At 41.8% G+C, this 17,899-nt stretch overlaps 2 protein-coding genes across 6 annotated transcripts in view; both read right to left on the reverse strand.

Moving 5' to 3' along the window:
- LOC311051848 (UV excision repair protein RAD23 homolog A-like) overlaps positions 1-17,899 on the reverse strand; it is a 110,689-nt gene that overhangs the window by 67,147 nt on the left and 25,643 nt on the right. The window lies entirely within an intron of this gene.
- Positions 1-17,899, reverse strand: part of eps15l1a (epidermal growth factor receptor pathway substrate 15-like 1a) — a 58,205-nt gene that overhangs the window by 29,320 nt on the left and 10,986 nt on the right. For 3 of the 4 annotated variants that reach the window (XM_084066507.1, XM_084066505.1, XM_084066504.1), the window contains exons 8-16: positions 17,102-17,365; positions 16,332-16,489; positions 15,297-15,453; positions 14,608-14,670; positions 12,792-12,877; positions 10,876-10,908; positions 10,102-10,174; positions 9,496-9,657; positions 7,402-7,599 (exon numbers count right to left, since the gene is read on the reverse strand). In XM_084066507.1, the coding sequence (XP_083922633.1) occupies positions 7,402-7,599; positions 9,496-9,657; positions 10,102-10,174; positions 10,876-10,908; positions 12,792-12,877; positions 14,608-14,670; positions 15,297-15,453; positions 16,332-16,489; positions 17,102-17,365 (1,194 nt within the window). The remainder of the gene's footprint in view (positions 1-7,401; positions 7,600-9,495; positions 9,658-10,101; positions 10,175-10,875; positions 10,909-12,791; positions 12,878-14,607; positions 14,671-15,296; positions 15,454-16,331; positions 16,490-17,101; positions 17,366-17,899) is intronic. The other variant, XM_084066506.1, reaches the window with a different exon arrangement.

Below are 17,899 nucleotides of genomic sequence, written 5' to 3' on the forward strand. Positions count from 1 at the left end.
AGAGAGAGAGAGAGAGAGAGAGAGAGAGAGAGAGAGAGAGAGAGAAAGTATTAGACCAATGTGGTCCGATTTTTTTATCATCATTAATGTAGCCTACCCTACCTACACTTGCAATTTAGAACGTTCAAACTACCATTTTACTAGAACTACCCAGTAGAACAAGTGAACTGCACAACAGCTGTCTGTCTCATTGATTGTCAGTGCTGGCAGCGCATGCATGTGCACATCAAAATCACACTACAAAACCCCACATTTGATCAACAACAAAATATAGATTAATAGACAACATACAGCCAACATCCCAAAATAGAGTCTTATACTATCCAGCAAGTAGCCTAATATAAATTAATAACTGCAAACAAATGACAAGTTTAGGCTATCAAATCAATATCCTACAAAAGTAGAGATAAGCTGTGACCTCACCGGCGCTCTGATGGACAATAAATAAATAATCCTTATGCAAATTCTCTTGTCAATAATGATAAAAATGGAACATTTATTTCAGCAGCTAGAGTTTGACATTGTTTAAGTGCGTTTTGAGCGCAGCTCCTCGTTTAAGTTAATTGTCTTCACCCGCTGCTGCGCAACAGGGCAGATCTCCGCCAGGGCAGGGCACTATAGGCTATTATATTTATATATTATATTTATATGATTTAAAAAAATCAACTTAAGTCATTATTAGTGCAAGTTCATAGGTGGACACAATAGGGACATTTGGGCACCTCGGTGTAAAATTGGCTATTTAAGTATCTACATATAAATGCATTTTAGTGGGCACTTTTCTTTTTTTTTTTACCCTTTAACAGGAATTCCCGGGAAGCCCGGGAAAAGGTCTGAAAATTCCCGGGAATTAAAATTAGCTATTTCCCGGAAAATGTTAAACCCTAGAAAGTACTAATTATGCAGAATGTCCCATTTCAAGTTTTCAAATGTATATATCTTTTTTGAAAATAGCAGATCTACAAGCTCATGCGACACATTGTGAGCTTGTAGATCGCCTATTTTCAAGTGGTTGCATGTTGCATGTTTTGTAATAATAATCAAAATCTATAAAGTAACTAGTAACTAAAGTTTTCAAATAATTGTAGTGGAGTAAAAGTACAATATTTGCCTCTGAGATGAGTACTGAAAACTGGAAATACTCCAGTAAAGTAAAAATACCTCAAAATTGTAATTAAGTGCAGTACTTGAGTACATATAGTTACTTTACACCACTGCACGCACGCACACGCACACACACACACACACACACACACACACACACACACACACACACACACACACACACACACACACACACACACACACACACAGCTCAGTCAGATAGCGTACACAGATAAATCCTCATTGTATGGAATATAGGCCCGATGGTGAGGTGAAATGACACATTTGACGTTTATTGCTCTGGGTCTGGGAGCCAGCAAGAATCCAGAAGTTACATGTGTGTGCATTCATTGTGCACACCAACTATGTTCCAAAATGCATGAGAAGATGAAGGATGTTAGGCAGGTTCAAACCCAGCATGTTACGTGTATAAGTACATACATGATCCGTGCCAGAGCCTGCTGTGCTACCTGGACGGCCTAGGGCAGTGGTTCTCATACATTTTCAAGTCAAGGACCCCCTAATGTATTATTTTGGCCATAGACCCCCATTTCAAAAGTTTTTTGTGCCAGGGACCGCCATAAGAGAAGATTTGTCAACATTTTTGAATGGCCAAAAAAAGAAATGGCTCAAATCTTTCTGTTCCACATTTTGCTCCCCCTTAAGGACCACTGGAACCCCCTTGACAAATCTGTGGCATTTTAGATTTTAGCTATAACCATTATTCTATACTTTGGCTATTCAAAAATAGCAGATCTACAAGCTCATAGCGCGGCACTGCTATTTTTGAAAAAACTTTAAAATTTGAGCAAATCTTTGAATATATATATTCTTCAAAGCAAACATTTGTAACTCAACTTTTTGCGTCTGGTGGATTCTACAAATGTCTTCTAAATCCTGACATTTAAAAAAAAAACTATGTTGCTATATTCAGTGGTTCTCAAACCTTTTCATGTTAAGGACCCCCAAAATGATATGTATTTGGCCACAAACCCCCATCTCAAAATATTTTGTTCCACGGACCCCCATCTCAAAATATTTTGTTCCAGGGACCCCCAGTAGCAAAAATTTAAGTCACAAATGTTCCCTTTAAACAATATTTATTCAAAGATGTGCACAAATTTTCACGATTTTTCAAAAAATAAGCTCTTATGAGCTTGTGGATCTGCTATTTTTTGAATAGCCAAATAAATCAAAAAATGACACAGATGCTGTACTCGGTCTGAAAGGGTTAAAAAACAAAAGAGGCAGACCATTTTAAAGAATAAAAAAAAAGGGAAAAAAAGAGCACAGGGTGATTACTAACTCCATGACTTCAGTTCCTCCTCGCAGGCACAGAAAATCAACACGAACATTCCTGGAGCCAATAAAGGGGGAATATTATTGCAGGTGAAGCATGAGGAAATGATCAAGATGGTGGGTCTCCTCAAACCCCTCTGGGTGACCCCGGGCCTGAGGTGAATGAGGAGTGACAGACCATAAGACTGTCAGTCGTGTCTGTGTCTCTGCGTCAGAGGAGAGAGCTCCATCACATGCAATCACAGTTCACCCAAAAATAGACTTAGGCGCGCGCGCGTGTGTGTGTGTGTACTTGTACGTGTGAGGGTCAAATGTCCCCACAAGCAAAGCAGAATTAGAAATAGATATTGTGAGGACAATTTTTCGGGTCCTCAGGAGATTAGGGTTAGATTTAGAGATTTAGAGGTGAGGTTTAGGGGTTAGGGTTAGATTTTGATATTTAGAGGTGAGGTTTAGGGGTTAGGGTTAGATTTAGACATTTAGAGGTGAGGTTTAGGGGTTAGTGTTAGATTTAGGCATTTAGAGGTGAGGTTTAGGGGTTAGATTTTGACATTTAGAGGTGAGGTTTAGGGGTTAGGGTTAGATTTTGATATTTAGAGGTGAGGTTTAGGGGTTAGAGTTAGATTTAGACATTTAGAGGTGAGGTTTAGGGGTTAGTGTTAGATTTAGGCATTTAGAGGTGATGTTTAGGGTTAGATTTAGACATTTAGAGGTGAGGTTTAAGGGTTAGGGTTAGATTTAGACATTTAGAGGTGAGGTTTAGGGGTTAGTGTTAGATTTAGATATTTAGAGGTGAGGTTTAGGGGTTAGTGTTAGATTTAGACATTTAGAGGTGAGGTTTAGGGGTTAGTGTTAGATTTAGACATTTAGAGGTGAGGTTTAGAGGTTAGGGTTAGATTTAGACATTTAGAGGTGAGGTTTAGAGGTTAGGGTTATATTTAGACATTTAGAGGTGAGGTTTAGGGGTTAGTGTTAGATTTAGACATTTAGAGGTGAGGTTTAGGGTTAGGGTTTGATTTAGGCATTTAGAGGTGAGGTTTAAGGTTTAGGGTTAGATTTAGACATTTAGAGGTGAGGTTTAAGGGTTAGGGTTATATTTAGACATTTAGAGGTGAGGTTTAGGGTTAGATTTAGACATTTAGAGGTGAGGTTTAGGGTTAGATTTAGACATTTAGAGGTGAGGTTTAGGGGTTAGGGTTAGATTTAGACATTTAGAGGTGAGGTTTAGGGGTTAGGGTTGGAGTTGGAGTTATACCCAATTCATTCATTCATTCATTCATTCATGTAGTTGTGCGCCAGTGTTGCACACCAAAAATAGCGGATCTGAAAGCTCCCTGTGAGCTTGCAGATCGGCCATTTCCAATTTAACAGCATAAAATCACTTCCTATAATATTTAGACATTTAGAGGTGAGGTTTAAGGGTTAGGGTTAGATTTAGACATTTAGAGGTGAGGTTTAGGGGTTAGTGTTAGATTTAGATATTTAGAGGTGAGGTTTAGGGGTTAGTGTTAGATTTAGACATTTAGAGGTGAGGTTTAGGGGTTAGTGTTAGATTTAGACATTTAGAGGTGAGGTTTAGAGGTTAGGGTTAGATTTAGACATTTAGAGGTGAGGTTTAGAGGTTAGGGTTATATTTAGACATTTAGAGGTGAGGTTTAGGGGTTAGTGTTAGATTTAGACATTTAGAGGTGAGGTTTAGGGTTAGGGTTTGATTTAGGCATTTAGAGGTGAGGTTTAAGGTTTAGGGTTAGATTTAGACATTTAGAGGTGAGGTTTAAGGGTTAGGGTTATATTTAGACATTTAGAGGTGAGGTTTAGGGTTAGATTTAGACATTTAGAGGTGAGGTTTAGGGTTAGATTTAGACATTTAGAGGTGAGGTTTAGGGGTTAGGGTTAGATTTAGACATTTAGAGGTGAGGTTTAGGGGTTAGGGTTGGAGTTGGAGTTATACCCAATTCATTCATTCATTCATTCATGTAGTTGTGCGCCAGTGTTGCACACCAAAAATAGCGGATCTGAAAGCTCCCTGTGAGCTTGCAGATCGGCCATTTCCAATTTAACAGCATAAAATCACTTCCTAAAATATTGATGTCCTCACAAGTATAGTAATACAAATGTGTGTGTGTGTGTGTGTGTGTGTGTGTGTGTGTGTGTGTGTGTGTGTGTGTGTGTGTGTGTGTGTGTGTGTGTGTATGAGTGCGTGCGTGCGTGTTGGTGTGTGTATAAGTGTATGTATATGGTCTCTCTCTCCTCGGGAAGCAGGTGAATATGATTTATTCCATCACGCTTCAACATAATTGCGTTTGGGGAGGAGAGAGGAGACTACATCATGCACATGTCATACTTAATAAGCTCGCCCCGAGTGAGGTATAATGTATGTGTGAGTGTTTAGGGAGCGTGCTCGTGTGTGTGTGTGTGTGTGTGTGTGTGTGTGTGTGTGTGTGTGTGTGTGTGTGTGTGTGTGTGTGTGTGTGTGTGGGTGTGTGTGAACTGTGGGATAAGGTGGTGACAAGTGCAGCGGTGTGTGAGATAACTCTGGCCGCAAGGAGGAAAATAAAAACAGATGCTGACGCCAAACGAACGTGACCTGCAACAAACGCACACACTCAGGCACGCACGCACATACACACACACACACAGGCTGAATTATAACCTATTGTTAGCTTGATATAGGATGGAGAGAAGGGGAAAAAAAGGGATGAAAATAGTACTGGAGGTGGGAGAGGTAGAGATGGAGGAAAGGAAGTATAGAACTACAGGAAAGGTATAGAATCTTCAATCTCAACGATGCGTTCCAGCTCCTGCAGTGGGCGCTCATCTGCTAAATGTGGTACACCGGCGCCCTCTGCTGGTGACTTTAAGGTGGCGTTCATACCTGGACGTTATTTAGTTTAGATCAGGGGTCTTCAACGTTTTCAGGCCAAGGAGGACCCCCTAGCTGAGAGAGAGATGAAGCAGGGACCCCCCTCTATATTGTATAAATTTGTGTTTCAGCGAAACTTTTGCTGCTCTTTTTTCCTTCTACACCTATAACTCTTTGCCAAAAATAGCCGATCTACAAGCTCACAAGCTTGTAGATCTGCTATTTTTGGCTAAAGTTCTCCTCAGAAAAGGGATGCTAGGGTTCAAGTAGTTAATGTAAAAAAAAAAGAAGCATATCACACAAAGATTTGGCGGACCCCCTGTATTAACTCTGAGGACCCCCTAGGGGTCCCGGACCCCCTATTGAAGACCCCTGGTTTAGATTAAAACAAATTCTGCTGGAGTGTATTGTCGGAAAAGTCCAGTTCGTTTGTGCTGGTGTGAAAGCTCATTACTGTATATCCAGCTAGGCACATGGACGAGTTTCTTGCTTAAAAACCTTACTGGGTGCACTTGCATTCATGGGGCAAAACCGCTGTGGTTGCCAGTCATAAGATTGTACTGTATTCACTTTGCCAGAAAATGTACTTCTGAGAATATTTAAGGCAAGAAATCAACATCATAGATTTTGATTAACCAGCTGTGGTCTGCAATTCAATAACACAGGTCTGCTTATCAACAGTGGAAGAACTCGGACAGTAGCCTAGCTAGTATTGACATCCGGTTTAAATGGATGGAATGCTCAATAATGAAGCTGTAACATTGGTTATGAAACCGTATACCCTATGGCTTTTCATACTCTCCTTCCTGAGGATTTAATTACCAGCATGATAAGGGAGAAAGTCAAATAAGTTAAATGCATTGACAAGCCTCCTCCTACCTCTGTTCTGCTCCAAAAGAGTTAACAAACAACATATCCATTGTGGAATATAATCCAGTGTTTGTATTTTGATTCATGCTATTCAAAACATTACGTTAGGCTTCAAACAGCTTCTTGCCACAACACAGATAAAGGCTATTTCTCATGCATTCTGGATTAGAGTAATGATTGAGAAACCCCTCTGTTACTATCATTACTTACTAGCATTATTTATTCACATATTCACCATGAAATAATGCCTTAATTCACTGTTAGGTAATGCCTTACTGTCTAGACTAACAGACTGTCAAGTGCATGTTGTGACATGACGGTGTCATTTATCCTTTGCCTTATGAAATGTTCTGACAATCTGAATATATTATACAGTCAAGGCGCCACAAGTTTTACATCAGTACATCAAGTTTTGACTACTGTACAAGCTCTCCCCTATCTACAGTATGTGTATGGCCTCTCTACTGGCAGAGAAGTTACAACTACTTCCTCGTGAGCTCATGCATCACTGTAAACCAGTGGTTCTCAACCAGTGGTCCAGGGACGACCAGCGGTCCTTGAGAGGGTTCTAGTTGGTCCCCAGCTAAATGATATGGAGAGTTGGTAACCAAATGGGCCCTTATAGATCTTTAACTCCTGAGCGTAAAATGAAACCAAATGGACCCTTTGGTTTCATTTTACGCTCTCAAGAGTTTTTTATAAACATTGAGGGATGTTTATTGCAGTTGAAAAGGCTTTAGAAATGTGAGAGAAAAACACCTGCCTTGGATCACTGGAGTGGAATTTTTTGTTAAAACTTTGTATACACGTTTGAAGGACCATAATCTGAGTTCCCAGAAGTTTTCGCCAGCTCTCACATACAGAGAGGGGCGAGGAACTTCTGGGCCAGAGCCCTGGTATTTGTGGGCGGGATGTAACTTACACTCAGAATCTGAGCGGACATGCCTCTTACCGGTCTGAGAGCTGTGCAACTCGTCTAAAAAGTCCGACGAGAGGCAAACAGCAGTACACAACAATGGCGGCCGCAATTTCTCAAGGGGAAATTGCCTACCGTCGCTCCTATTTACATGCAACACCCACTGCATGTGGATCCCGCCCCCTATCCTTCATTGGCTGTTGATTTGAATCAGAACGCAGTGGCCGCGCCCCTGTTGTTCAGGCTTTGAGCCGAAGCCTCCCAGACTAGAAGGACCATGACAAAGACTTTTAATGTGTGGTAAAACTGAATGTCATGAAACCTTTAACGCCAAGTTGAGTTTGGTTACCTGGTTGATCTCGTCCTGCGTGGCCTTCAACGACTTGATGATGGTCTCCAGTTGGATCTTGCCGGCGGCCAGGCTCTGCTCCAGCGTGATCTCGTCCTGCTGCAGGCGGCCCAGGTCGGCCTTGGCCCGGCTCAGCTCCTCCTCCTGGCTCTGCAGGTCCGTCTCCTGGGAGTGGATCTGACTCTGGAGGGAGGAGATCTATAGACGGACGGACGGAGGGAAGGAGGGAGACAAGAGAGACAGGGGAGATGGATGAATGGACACAAAGAGTGTGAGATGCATCATTTAAGCCATTCAATCCGGGAACTCATCTGTGTCATTTTTAGATTTCTTTGGCTATTCAAAAATAGCAGATCTACAAGATCATGAGCTTGTAGACGTACTATTTTTGAAAAATCTTGAAAATGTGCAAATCGTTGAATATATCAGTTTTTAAAGACAGCATTTGTAACTCAAATCTTTGCTTCTGGGAATTCTACAAATGTCTTCTAAATCCTAACAGCTTTTTTGAAAAAACCTATGTTGCTATATCACTGGTGCTCAAACTATTTCATGTCAAGGACCCCCAAAATTATATGTATTTGGCCGCAGACCCCCAACTCAAAATATTTTGTTCCAGGGACCCCCAGAAGCAAAGATTTGAGTTAAAAAATGTTCACTTTAAAAATATATATATTCAAAGATTTGCACACATTTTCACGATTTTTCAAAAATAGCAGATGCACAAGCTCATGCCGCGCTATGAGCTTGTATATCTGCTAGTTTTGAATAGCCAAAGAAATCAAAAAATGACACAAGATGCTTTCCCGGTCTTAATGGATTAAGAGAGAAATATGAGCGACAGTCGAGAGCCAGTCTCAATCCCATGACAAGGCATGACATCAAGGCATTCGGCCTTGACGCCCTGACTGTTACTGTGACTTACTTCCACTCCTCCTTCCATTCTTCCATCTGACTTACTTCCCCTCCTTCTTCCATCCTCCCATCTGACACTCGTCTCTGATCATTATTTAATCACCAACATTCTGTTGCTTCTTTCTTTTCCCGCTGGTTCGTCTTTCTCGCTCCCTCCTCTCATTTCATTGATTGTTCTTTCCTTGCTTAAAGGGATAGTTCACCCCTAAAATGACTTTTTCTAAAAAACCTTTTTCTATCGATTAGTCGCTGATTAGGAGTTGTTTTTGTCACATTCCTAAGCTAATAATTTGAAGAGTCTCCTTTGTGTCTCCTACCGGAACCACTGCCTACCGGTCCGCTGGTCATCAAATTATTGGTTTAGGAACGCGACAAAAACAAAAAAATATCCATGAATTCAAGTCTCCATGGGGTGAGCAATCGATAGGGGAAAAAAACACCATTTGAGAAGCCTCTTGACATTTGATTCCCACTTTCTCCAATGTTCCACCTCTCATATCCACTCACTATTTCTTCCTCCTTCCCTCCATTCTTCCACCCCTCCAATCATTTTAATTTTTCATGCATCTCCTAACTCCCTCAAGCAATCCCTCCGTTCTGCCTCCTTCCTCTCACTGCTCATCCCTGTCCAACCCTCCTCCCGCTGTCTAAATCGCTCTCATCCGTCTCTTTCTCCCTACTGTACCTCCCCAATCTCCAATGCTCTTCTCCTTATCTCCTCTCCATCCCTCTGTTTCTACCCCCCTCTCTCTGTCTCTGTCAGTGCTGTAAAGTAACTAAGTACATTTACTCAAGTACTGTACTTAAGTACAATTTGAGGTACTTTTACTTTACTGGAGTATTTCCAATTTTCTATACTTTTACACCACTAACAGCTCAGAGGCAAATATTGTACTTTTACTCCACTACAATTATTTGAAAACTTTAGTTACTAGTTACTTTGCAGATATAAATCATTACATTATAAAACATCATTTTTTTACACAACCACTTTAGCCCCATTTTATACCTAGGCTATTTGAAAATAGCAGATCTACAAGCTCACAACGCGTCGCATCGCGACACGTTGTGAGCTTGTATTTTCAAACATTATAGTACTTTTACTTTTGGTACTTTAAGTACATTTTTAATTTGGGACTTTTGGTCACTGGTCTGTATGTCTCTCTCTCTCTCTCTCACCATCTGAGACTCCTCCTGACACTTTATCCTGACTTCGTTCAGCATGTCCTCTAGTTTGTGTTTCTGCTGGTCCATTTCTTCCAGGCGGTCCTGAGCGTCTTGTTTCTGGGCCTCCAGCTCCTGCAGGCTGGCTGTCTCTCTGTCCAGGTCATTCTGCATCTCCTAGCACACACACACACATGGGAATATAATACACTATACATACACATACTGTATATACTGGGAAATTATGACATCTTCAGATTTAGTATTTTTTAAACAGGTTGCCAAACCTGGTCTCTATCTACACTCCAGCTAGTAGTGACTTTTGTGTGACTTTTTCCTCATTGGCTGGTCATTTAGCCAATGAAGGCTCAATGTCCTCTCAGAATATGGGATCTAAAGACGACCCGCAATACTGTGTTCGACCATATTTAGTGAGAGAAATAAGCAACCAGGTCTAGGAAAACAAGTCCAAAAGAAGCAACTATTATTAGCCACATGAGCACTTTCAACCGTCGGCTATTTGAAAATAGCCATGTATAATATGACTGTGTCATATCTTGTTTTATACTGGATAGTTATTTTTAACCAAAAATTAACCAAAGATATACAAGCTGCTCTCACCTGAACCTCTACAGTCTTATTTCTGATGGCCTCTTCAGTCTCTCTGATGTCCTGCTCCAAGGTATACTTCTCCCTATAAAAACACACACACACACACACACACACACACACACACACACACACACACACACACACACACACACACACACACACACACACACACACACACACACACACACACACACACACACACACACACACACATACACACAGTCACACGCACACGTATGCACACACGCACACACACTCACAGCCGCACACGCACAGCCGCACACACACACACACACACACACACACACACACACACACACACACACACACACACACACCAAGGCCTTTAACACACATACACACAGAGGCTGCTGGATGCACATCAACACAACCGAATAACAAATCACTGGACTGTAACTCCATCAAACCTTCAATGACAATATAATTTTTCAATATTATATTGCTGCTTTTTTTTTTTAATAATAATTTGCAACATAATGGTATATTGCAAGTGAACTGATTGCAATTCTGGCAAAGAAGCATTTTGGCAGGATTGGCTGCTTGGCACCGACTGCCCTCGTGTCCAATTCATGATGCTGGTGGTTGTTATGATTTAAAGCAGTGGTTTTCAAATGAATGTATGAAATTAAAGAATCTGAGAACCAATGGCCCTAAAAAGCACCTGTATGACTGTACTGTGAAGTAGTGTGAAGTGAGCAGGACATGGTTGTATGTTTGACAGAGTGCCAGCCCAGACACCTTCAGTATAGCTGGTCTGGTTACCTGAGAGTATTCCACTGGGTAAATGCAAGAGTGCTGTCGCAGCATGGAGAGTAAATGGTGAACAAACAAAAAATTGATAAAATACACACATTAAAGGAAGACTGGATGGATGGATGGATGGATAAATAAATAGATGGACAGATGAATGGATGTATAGATGGGGGTAAAATAAAGGAAAAGCCAAATAAAATAAAGCTGAGATAAAAACACTCATCTGTTTGCTTTTTTTACATTTCCCTTTTTAAGTGTGCATTTTATCACTTGCTTATATTCTTCTAAACCAACAATCTAAGCCAGTGGTTCTCAAACTTTTACATTTCATGGTCTCTCCTCAACTCTGACAGTATACAAATGGAACCAAATGGACCCGTTAGGGTCCATTTGGTTCCATTTGTATACTGTCAGAGTTCCAGACTTGTAAGGGTCAATTTAGAACCCCCTCAAGGAACCCAGAGAGCCCCCCTGGACCCCACTTTGAGAACCACTGATCTAAGCTCTAAAAATCATTGCGGCAAGGATATCTAGGCAAGATCTAACCAAGGCTATATGCATGCTAAGGGTTGATTTCACATAGCCGTACAGTACGGTAGGGTGTCGGTGAGCTTGGGGTTAGGATTGAGGGTTACACCTGAGGATAGAACTACTGCGTTGTACGCTGACCGAGTGAGTCACTTGCTCTTGCTATGACACAGACCGGTCAGGTGGGTTCAGGTAAAAAGCAATGAGAACCTTCTTGCTTCCACTATTAAGGTTGGCTCTCCACCAAACTGGAGTGACAGCATAATTGATTTGACCTACTTTTGCTCAGTGCACTCAGGGGCATGATGTGATTAATTAATTGGGCGCACCTGTGTAGATTCCAATGTTTTGCATTGGAGAAAGGGTCCCCACCATAGATATAGAAACCTAGATACCTCATTGGCCTCTGCAGTTCATTGGATATTGTGGCTATTGTCAGCGAATGTTACCCCCAGAATAGGGATGCTATAGTTTCAAGTGGTTAAAATCAACCTCCGTCATGAAGAGGGAAAGTAGATGGAAAAGACAAGAATGGAGAGGTGTGGGTTTTCTTGTTTTGTTTTTCTCACATTGAATCAACTCAGACATTTCATCACAATAGTATCTTATATGCTATACATTGACTTTATGCAGCAGTGATTCTAAATCGCTCTCATGGACCCACAGACTAGAACTTTTTTTTTTCTTTTTTACTTATTTTTTATCCCAGGATTTTTGAAACCCAATTTCTTTCACCCAGTGCCAATTGTCTAAGCAATCCTGGGCGCTACACTCCCTCTGCCAGCCTAGGGAGAGCTCAGAGCCGAGCTCATACCTCCTTCAAGTATAGCCTGCCCTATAGGGTTTAAGTGGTTAAAATAAAATAAAATGTTAAGAGCAGAAAACAGATAATCTGAAAAACTGAAAATCTGATGTACTCATTATCAGAACTCCTCAATGCCTCACATTATTGCAGTGCTCGTTGGATTTTCTTGCCTTCTATTATGGTCATGAACAGCTTTTATGGTGAGACTTTCAATGAATCATTAAAATACTTAAATCTCGAGAGCAATGAAAGCACACTATTGGAAGTCACTCAGAAGCCACACAAAGAAAAATGTAAGCGCTTTGCATGACAGCTTGGGGTTCAAACTTTTCCATTCAATGGTCACGAGGAAGCTTTACCAAAGAAAAAAAAGCTCTGACATCAGACCATCAACAATTTACGTTGCGCACGGAAGAAGAAGCCCTGATTAAGAAAGATGAGACCTTGACTTTTAAGATCCTTGCTGTATACATACTTCACCTTCTCTCTCTGTCTAACAGAACTAATTGAAAACAGCTGTGAATAATGAGCGCTGTCACTACGGTGTGTCACTACAGGGATGTCAGCGTAGAAGAGCGATAGAGTCCCTTACCTCTGGAGCTGAGCAATCTCTTGGCTGATGTCATCCAGCTCCTTGATGCCTGTAAACTCCCCTGACCCCACCGAACTGGAGCTGTCCTGTAGAGAGAGAGAGAGAGAGAGAGAGAGAGAGAGAGAGAGAGAGAGCGAGAGAGAGAGAGAGAGAGAGAGAGAGAGAGAGAGCGAGAGAGAGAGAGAGAGAGAGAGAGACAACAGAGAAGAAAGGAAGGAGGGAAAGGGATAGACATAGAGATAAAAGGGAGAAAGACAGGGAGACAAAGCGAGAGACAGATGGAAAGCAACAGGTAGAGGCGGGGAGCGAGCGAGAGAGAGAGAGAGAGAGAGAGAGAGAGAGAAAGAAAGAGAGAGCGAGAGAGAGCGCGAGAGAGAGAGAGCAGAGTGAATCTGATTTGATTAAGTAATTAAGATCATGGATGAATCACACTACCAAAGCCAAACTAAATCAAGCAAAGGGCTGGCCTGATTTAGAGAGAGAGGAGGAGGAGAGGGGGAGGAGGAGGAGAGAACGTGAAGGACGGAGAGGAGAGAGAGCACCGGTTCAATAATAAGAGGAGCACCACACGAGGGCTGGGTCCGTTCACCATCACTGACATCATCAGGAAAGGGAGCGCTTCAGGGTTTTTTAGAGGCCTGTCCTATTGATTATGAAACTAGCCCTCTAAACAGTGTTGCCAGGTCTGCTGATTATAATCCCCCCCAAGATTTTATTTGAAAATAGCTGATCTACAAGCTCACAACGCGTCGCGATGCGACGCGTTGTGAGCTTGTAGATCTGCTATTTTCAAATAGCTGATGTTTAGACCTGGTTGCTTGTTTCTCTCACAGAATCTGGCAACACTGCCTCTAAACGTGCTTTCACACCAGACACAAGATTTTAAAAAACAAATCATGTTTACTCTCATCAGTTGACAATTTGTTCATTTGGTCAAGACTATACAGTAAGTGATGTACATGTGATCACTACATTTGTTAACCACTTTAAACCTGGCATCCCTATTTTGGGCATGTCATCAAAGGCGAAAATGTTGAATGATTTTCAAAATAGCAGATATACAAGCTCACAACATGTCATGATGCGAGGCATTGTGAGCTAGTACACGGTACTATCTGCTATATTCTGCTCATCAATAGAACATTCCCTTTAGTAGAACTGAAGAGGCAGAGGTTACGTTACAGTAACCACGATACACTTTATTTGTATCACAACTTTTTCAAAACAAGGAACTGCACTCGGGGCCAAAAAAAGAGAGAAACTCTCACAAATGCTTTCTATACTCATCTGCCTGCCTATAATAACCAGCCACCGAAAGCATTTGTGGCCTTAAGTTAACTTGGGTCCATGTTACCTACCCACAGCTTGAACATTATAGCCTGAGAAAGCAGAGATAGAGAGAGAGAGAGTTGGGGTGCGAGGTAGACACATCAGCAGCCCAAGAGTTCGGATAGGAGAAGAAAAACAGTGTGCAGTGAATGTCTGGTATACTCAAGGTCCCCAAGGCCGTGGAAAGCAATTAGGCCTATTTTTATAGTTTTAGAGACCTTCAAATAATACATGACATTTTACAGCATTGTGTATTCATGCCGCCACCCTCCCGCCCACAATCAATTATAAAACATTATTCATATACTGTAGTGTAGAGTACTAACTGCAAGTGTAGCAGGTTGAGTCAGCTGCAGAATTGAGCATCATTTGCACAGCAGCTGGAGGAGCTTGGTTACTGCTTAACACTTATTCAAATCTGACAAAAGGCTGGAAGAAGTATAAAGAAGCCGAAAGCAAGAAACAAGCGGAGGATGTGTTCGCTTACCCGTCTCATCTCGGACAGAGCGGCCATTTCTGATCCCACGGGAGTCATATAGCCAGACAAACACTGAAAATGCAAGCACACACAATTATAAGATAAATATAGAACAAATATGATCTGCATGTGTAAGCATTTTTTTATGTGTACAAGTCATAGACCGTAAAACAATATGGACAAAGTGACGCCATTGGTTTCTATAAAACGTAAATGAAGCCTATTATTCAAATCCGCCATCTTTCTATATCCGTTCCGAAATGCAACCGGAAATTTATGCTATTGGCTGCAGCCGCAGCGAGGGCGGGTCTTCACTTGGTAGAACCAGTAGAAACCCTAGAAACATACCCTACTTTATCATTCATTAAAACATTTATGGGACCATAATTTACTAAACGCATGATTTAAAAAAGACTTTAAACTAGCGATTGAAAACGTAAAGTGTTTATGAAAAGGTTTATAAAGCTAATAAAATAAAGTGTAAAGTTGGCCCAAAAATCTCATTGACTTGTATTGAGATTATACAATGTATCGCAAACGGTAGAAGGTGAAATAACGACACCTGCTGGGTCATTAATAGGAACAGCAGGCTGAACGAGAACCCCGGAAGTGAGCTTCAATTCCAGCGAAGGGGGTTTGCCCCTTTGGTACAAGTCAATGGAGTGTATATTGTGTGCGTGCGTGCGTGCGGGACCCACCGGCACAGGAGTGCTTCTCTCTGACGGGGGGATCATGTCGGCGGTGAGGGCCTGTGGAGGGTCAACGCCTTTACTGACTTTCTGCTGGATGAAGTGCATGGCCAGGGCAAACTGCTCCCGCGTCAGCTTCCCTATCTGCCTGGTGTCTGCCAGCGCCCTGGGGGGAGGTTGACACAGAGACAAACATAGTGACAGTCACAGCACTGACAGGTATTTTGTGCACCTGGCCCTGTGGTTTAGTTCAGCTTGAGGCAATCGCTTCTTATTATGACCATTCGTGCGCAAAACAGATGCACTCGTGTCACATTGCATAATAATAATAATGTTCCCCACTAGCCACGCAGTCTAGGGATGGGTGATGTGATATCGTATGGGATGATATTAATAAACCCGCAAAGTGCCATCTAGCCAGTGCCATCTTATCGACTATGACGTTGCACGTCAGCCAATTAGACATGCTGATAATAGTTTGCCTGGTTGAATAATAAGGTGTGCTATCATGCTGTAATATTTCGCACAAACTACGGGGTTATGGTGAATTATAAAGAAAATTAATGATGACAGTGAGCCAGATGATTACACAGAAATGCCCTCAAATGCCAAGGAGGAGAGGCTCTGAACAGAAGATTCAATTCCAAGACATGGCTCAGCTTTGCTCGGTGTACTGTACACTTAAAATATGTATACTTTTCTATTTTATTTTGCAGCTCTGAACTTGGAAAATGGCCAAAACGGCCGAAAATGGCCTAAACTCAAACATCGGCGAAAGTGGCCGTTTTCAACCATTATCTCTGGAACAGAAGGTCCAAAAAGTTCAAAGCTTGTTGGATGCGTGACTTTGAGGACAGTAAGCACATAATGACACTTTTTCGGGTTTTCGGGCCTAAGGTTATGGTAATGTTTCGGGCCTAAAGTTATGGTAATTGCTCGGGCCGGGCCCTGTTCAAGGTCGGCCCAGTTAGGGGCGGGCCTTCATTTTCAGTCCCGCTGAGAACTCTAGTCAGAAAATAAGAGTCTACGGAAATGAATCCATACCATATATGTGCAAGGAGGTTCTGTGGAAGTCCAGAGTGCAAGAAGATGTCCTTGACTTCCTGTCCGCTTACGAAGCCGTCCAGGTCGGCATCCGTCTTCAAGAATATGTCATCGTATCGCCCGCGTTCTGACACCGGCACCACCCAGTTGACTGAATGCTAAGAGAGAGACATAGAGAGCAAAAAGATAGTTGTATGGGAGAAGGACCACGCAAATATTGTGTTGTTTGTTGTTCATGTGTATGTACTTACCTGCAGTGGTATAAAATAACTAAGTACATTTACTTAAGTACAATTTTGAGGTATTTTTACTTTACTGGAGTATTTCCAATTTCCAATACTTTCACTTCTACTCCACTACTGTACATCTCAGAGGCAAATACAGTATTGTGCTTTTACTCCACTACAATTATTTGAAAACTTTAGTTACTAGTTACTTTGTAGATATAAATTATTATATTATAAAACATTCATTAACCACTATTCAGCCCTATTTTATACATAGGCTATTTGAAAATAGCCGAACTACAAGCTCACAACGCGTCGCATCGCGACGCGTTGTAAGCTTATAGATCTGCTATTTTCAAACATTTTAGTACTTTTACTTTTGGTACTTTAAGTACATTTTGATACCAATACTTTTGTACTTTTTCTCAAGTACATTTTTTATTCTGGACTTTTACTTGTAACAGAGAATTTCTTGCAGTATTGATACTTAAGTAAAACATTTGAGTACTTTTTCCACCACTGGTTCATATGTAATGTGTTTACCTGGCTTGCAGACGACTTGTGTGACAGCGTGTGTTTTGGCGACAGGCTGCCGGTGCTGTTGAGGGAGTTCATGCTGCCGTGGGACGGTGTGGAGCGCAGCGAGTCTTTGGGCGGCGGGGGGCTGGCGGAGGGGAGGCCGCCGGGCGCCGTGCCCGGCACCACCGACCCCAGACTCTTCTTCCTCTTAGATGGAGGGATGAGGGAGGAGGGGAGGAGGGCAGGAACGGGTTCCTTCTCCAGAGCCCGGTAGACCAGGTGCATGGCCTGGAGGGGAAGTTTAACGTTTACTCTGCATACTATACTATATCTCATACTGTACATGACAACGTGAAGAAATGAAGTGTCTTTAACCCATTGAGACCTGAAGCCGATTGTACATGTCTCCTAACTCTCAACAGTTTTCTGAAAAACGTACGTTTCTATATCAGTGGTGCTCAATCTTTTTCATGTCAAGGACCCCCAAAATGATATGTATTTGGCCGCGAACCCCCATCAAAATATGTTGCTCCAGGGACCCCCCAGAAGCAAAGATTTGAGTTAAAAATGTTCGCTTTAAAATATATATATATTCAAAGATTTTCACACATTTTCACGATTTTTCAAAAATAGCAGATCTACAAGCTCGTAGCGCGGCACTCGGTGCCGCGCTATGAGCTTGTATATCTGCTATTTTTGAATAGCCCAAAGTGTAAAATAATGATTTTTAGCTCAAATCTAAAAATGACACAGTTCCAGGTCTTAATGGGTTAAATCAAACTGACACAGCCTATTCAGATTGTACCCTCAGAGGTTCAAATT

Source organism: Gymnoscopelus microlampas (assembly GCF_963454915.1).
Source record: "Gymnoscopelus microlampas genome assembly, chromosome: 9".
In the NCBI taxonomy this organism is placed as follows: Eukaryota; Metazoa; Chordata; class Actinopteri; order Myctophiformes; family Myctophidae; genus Gymnoscopelus; species Gymnoscopelus microlampas.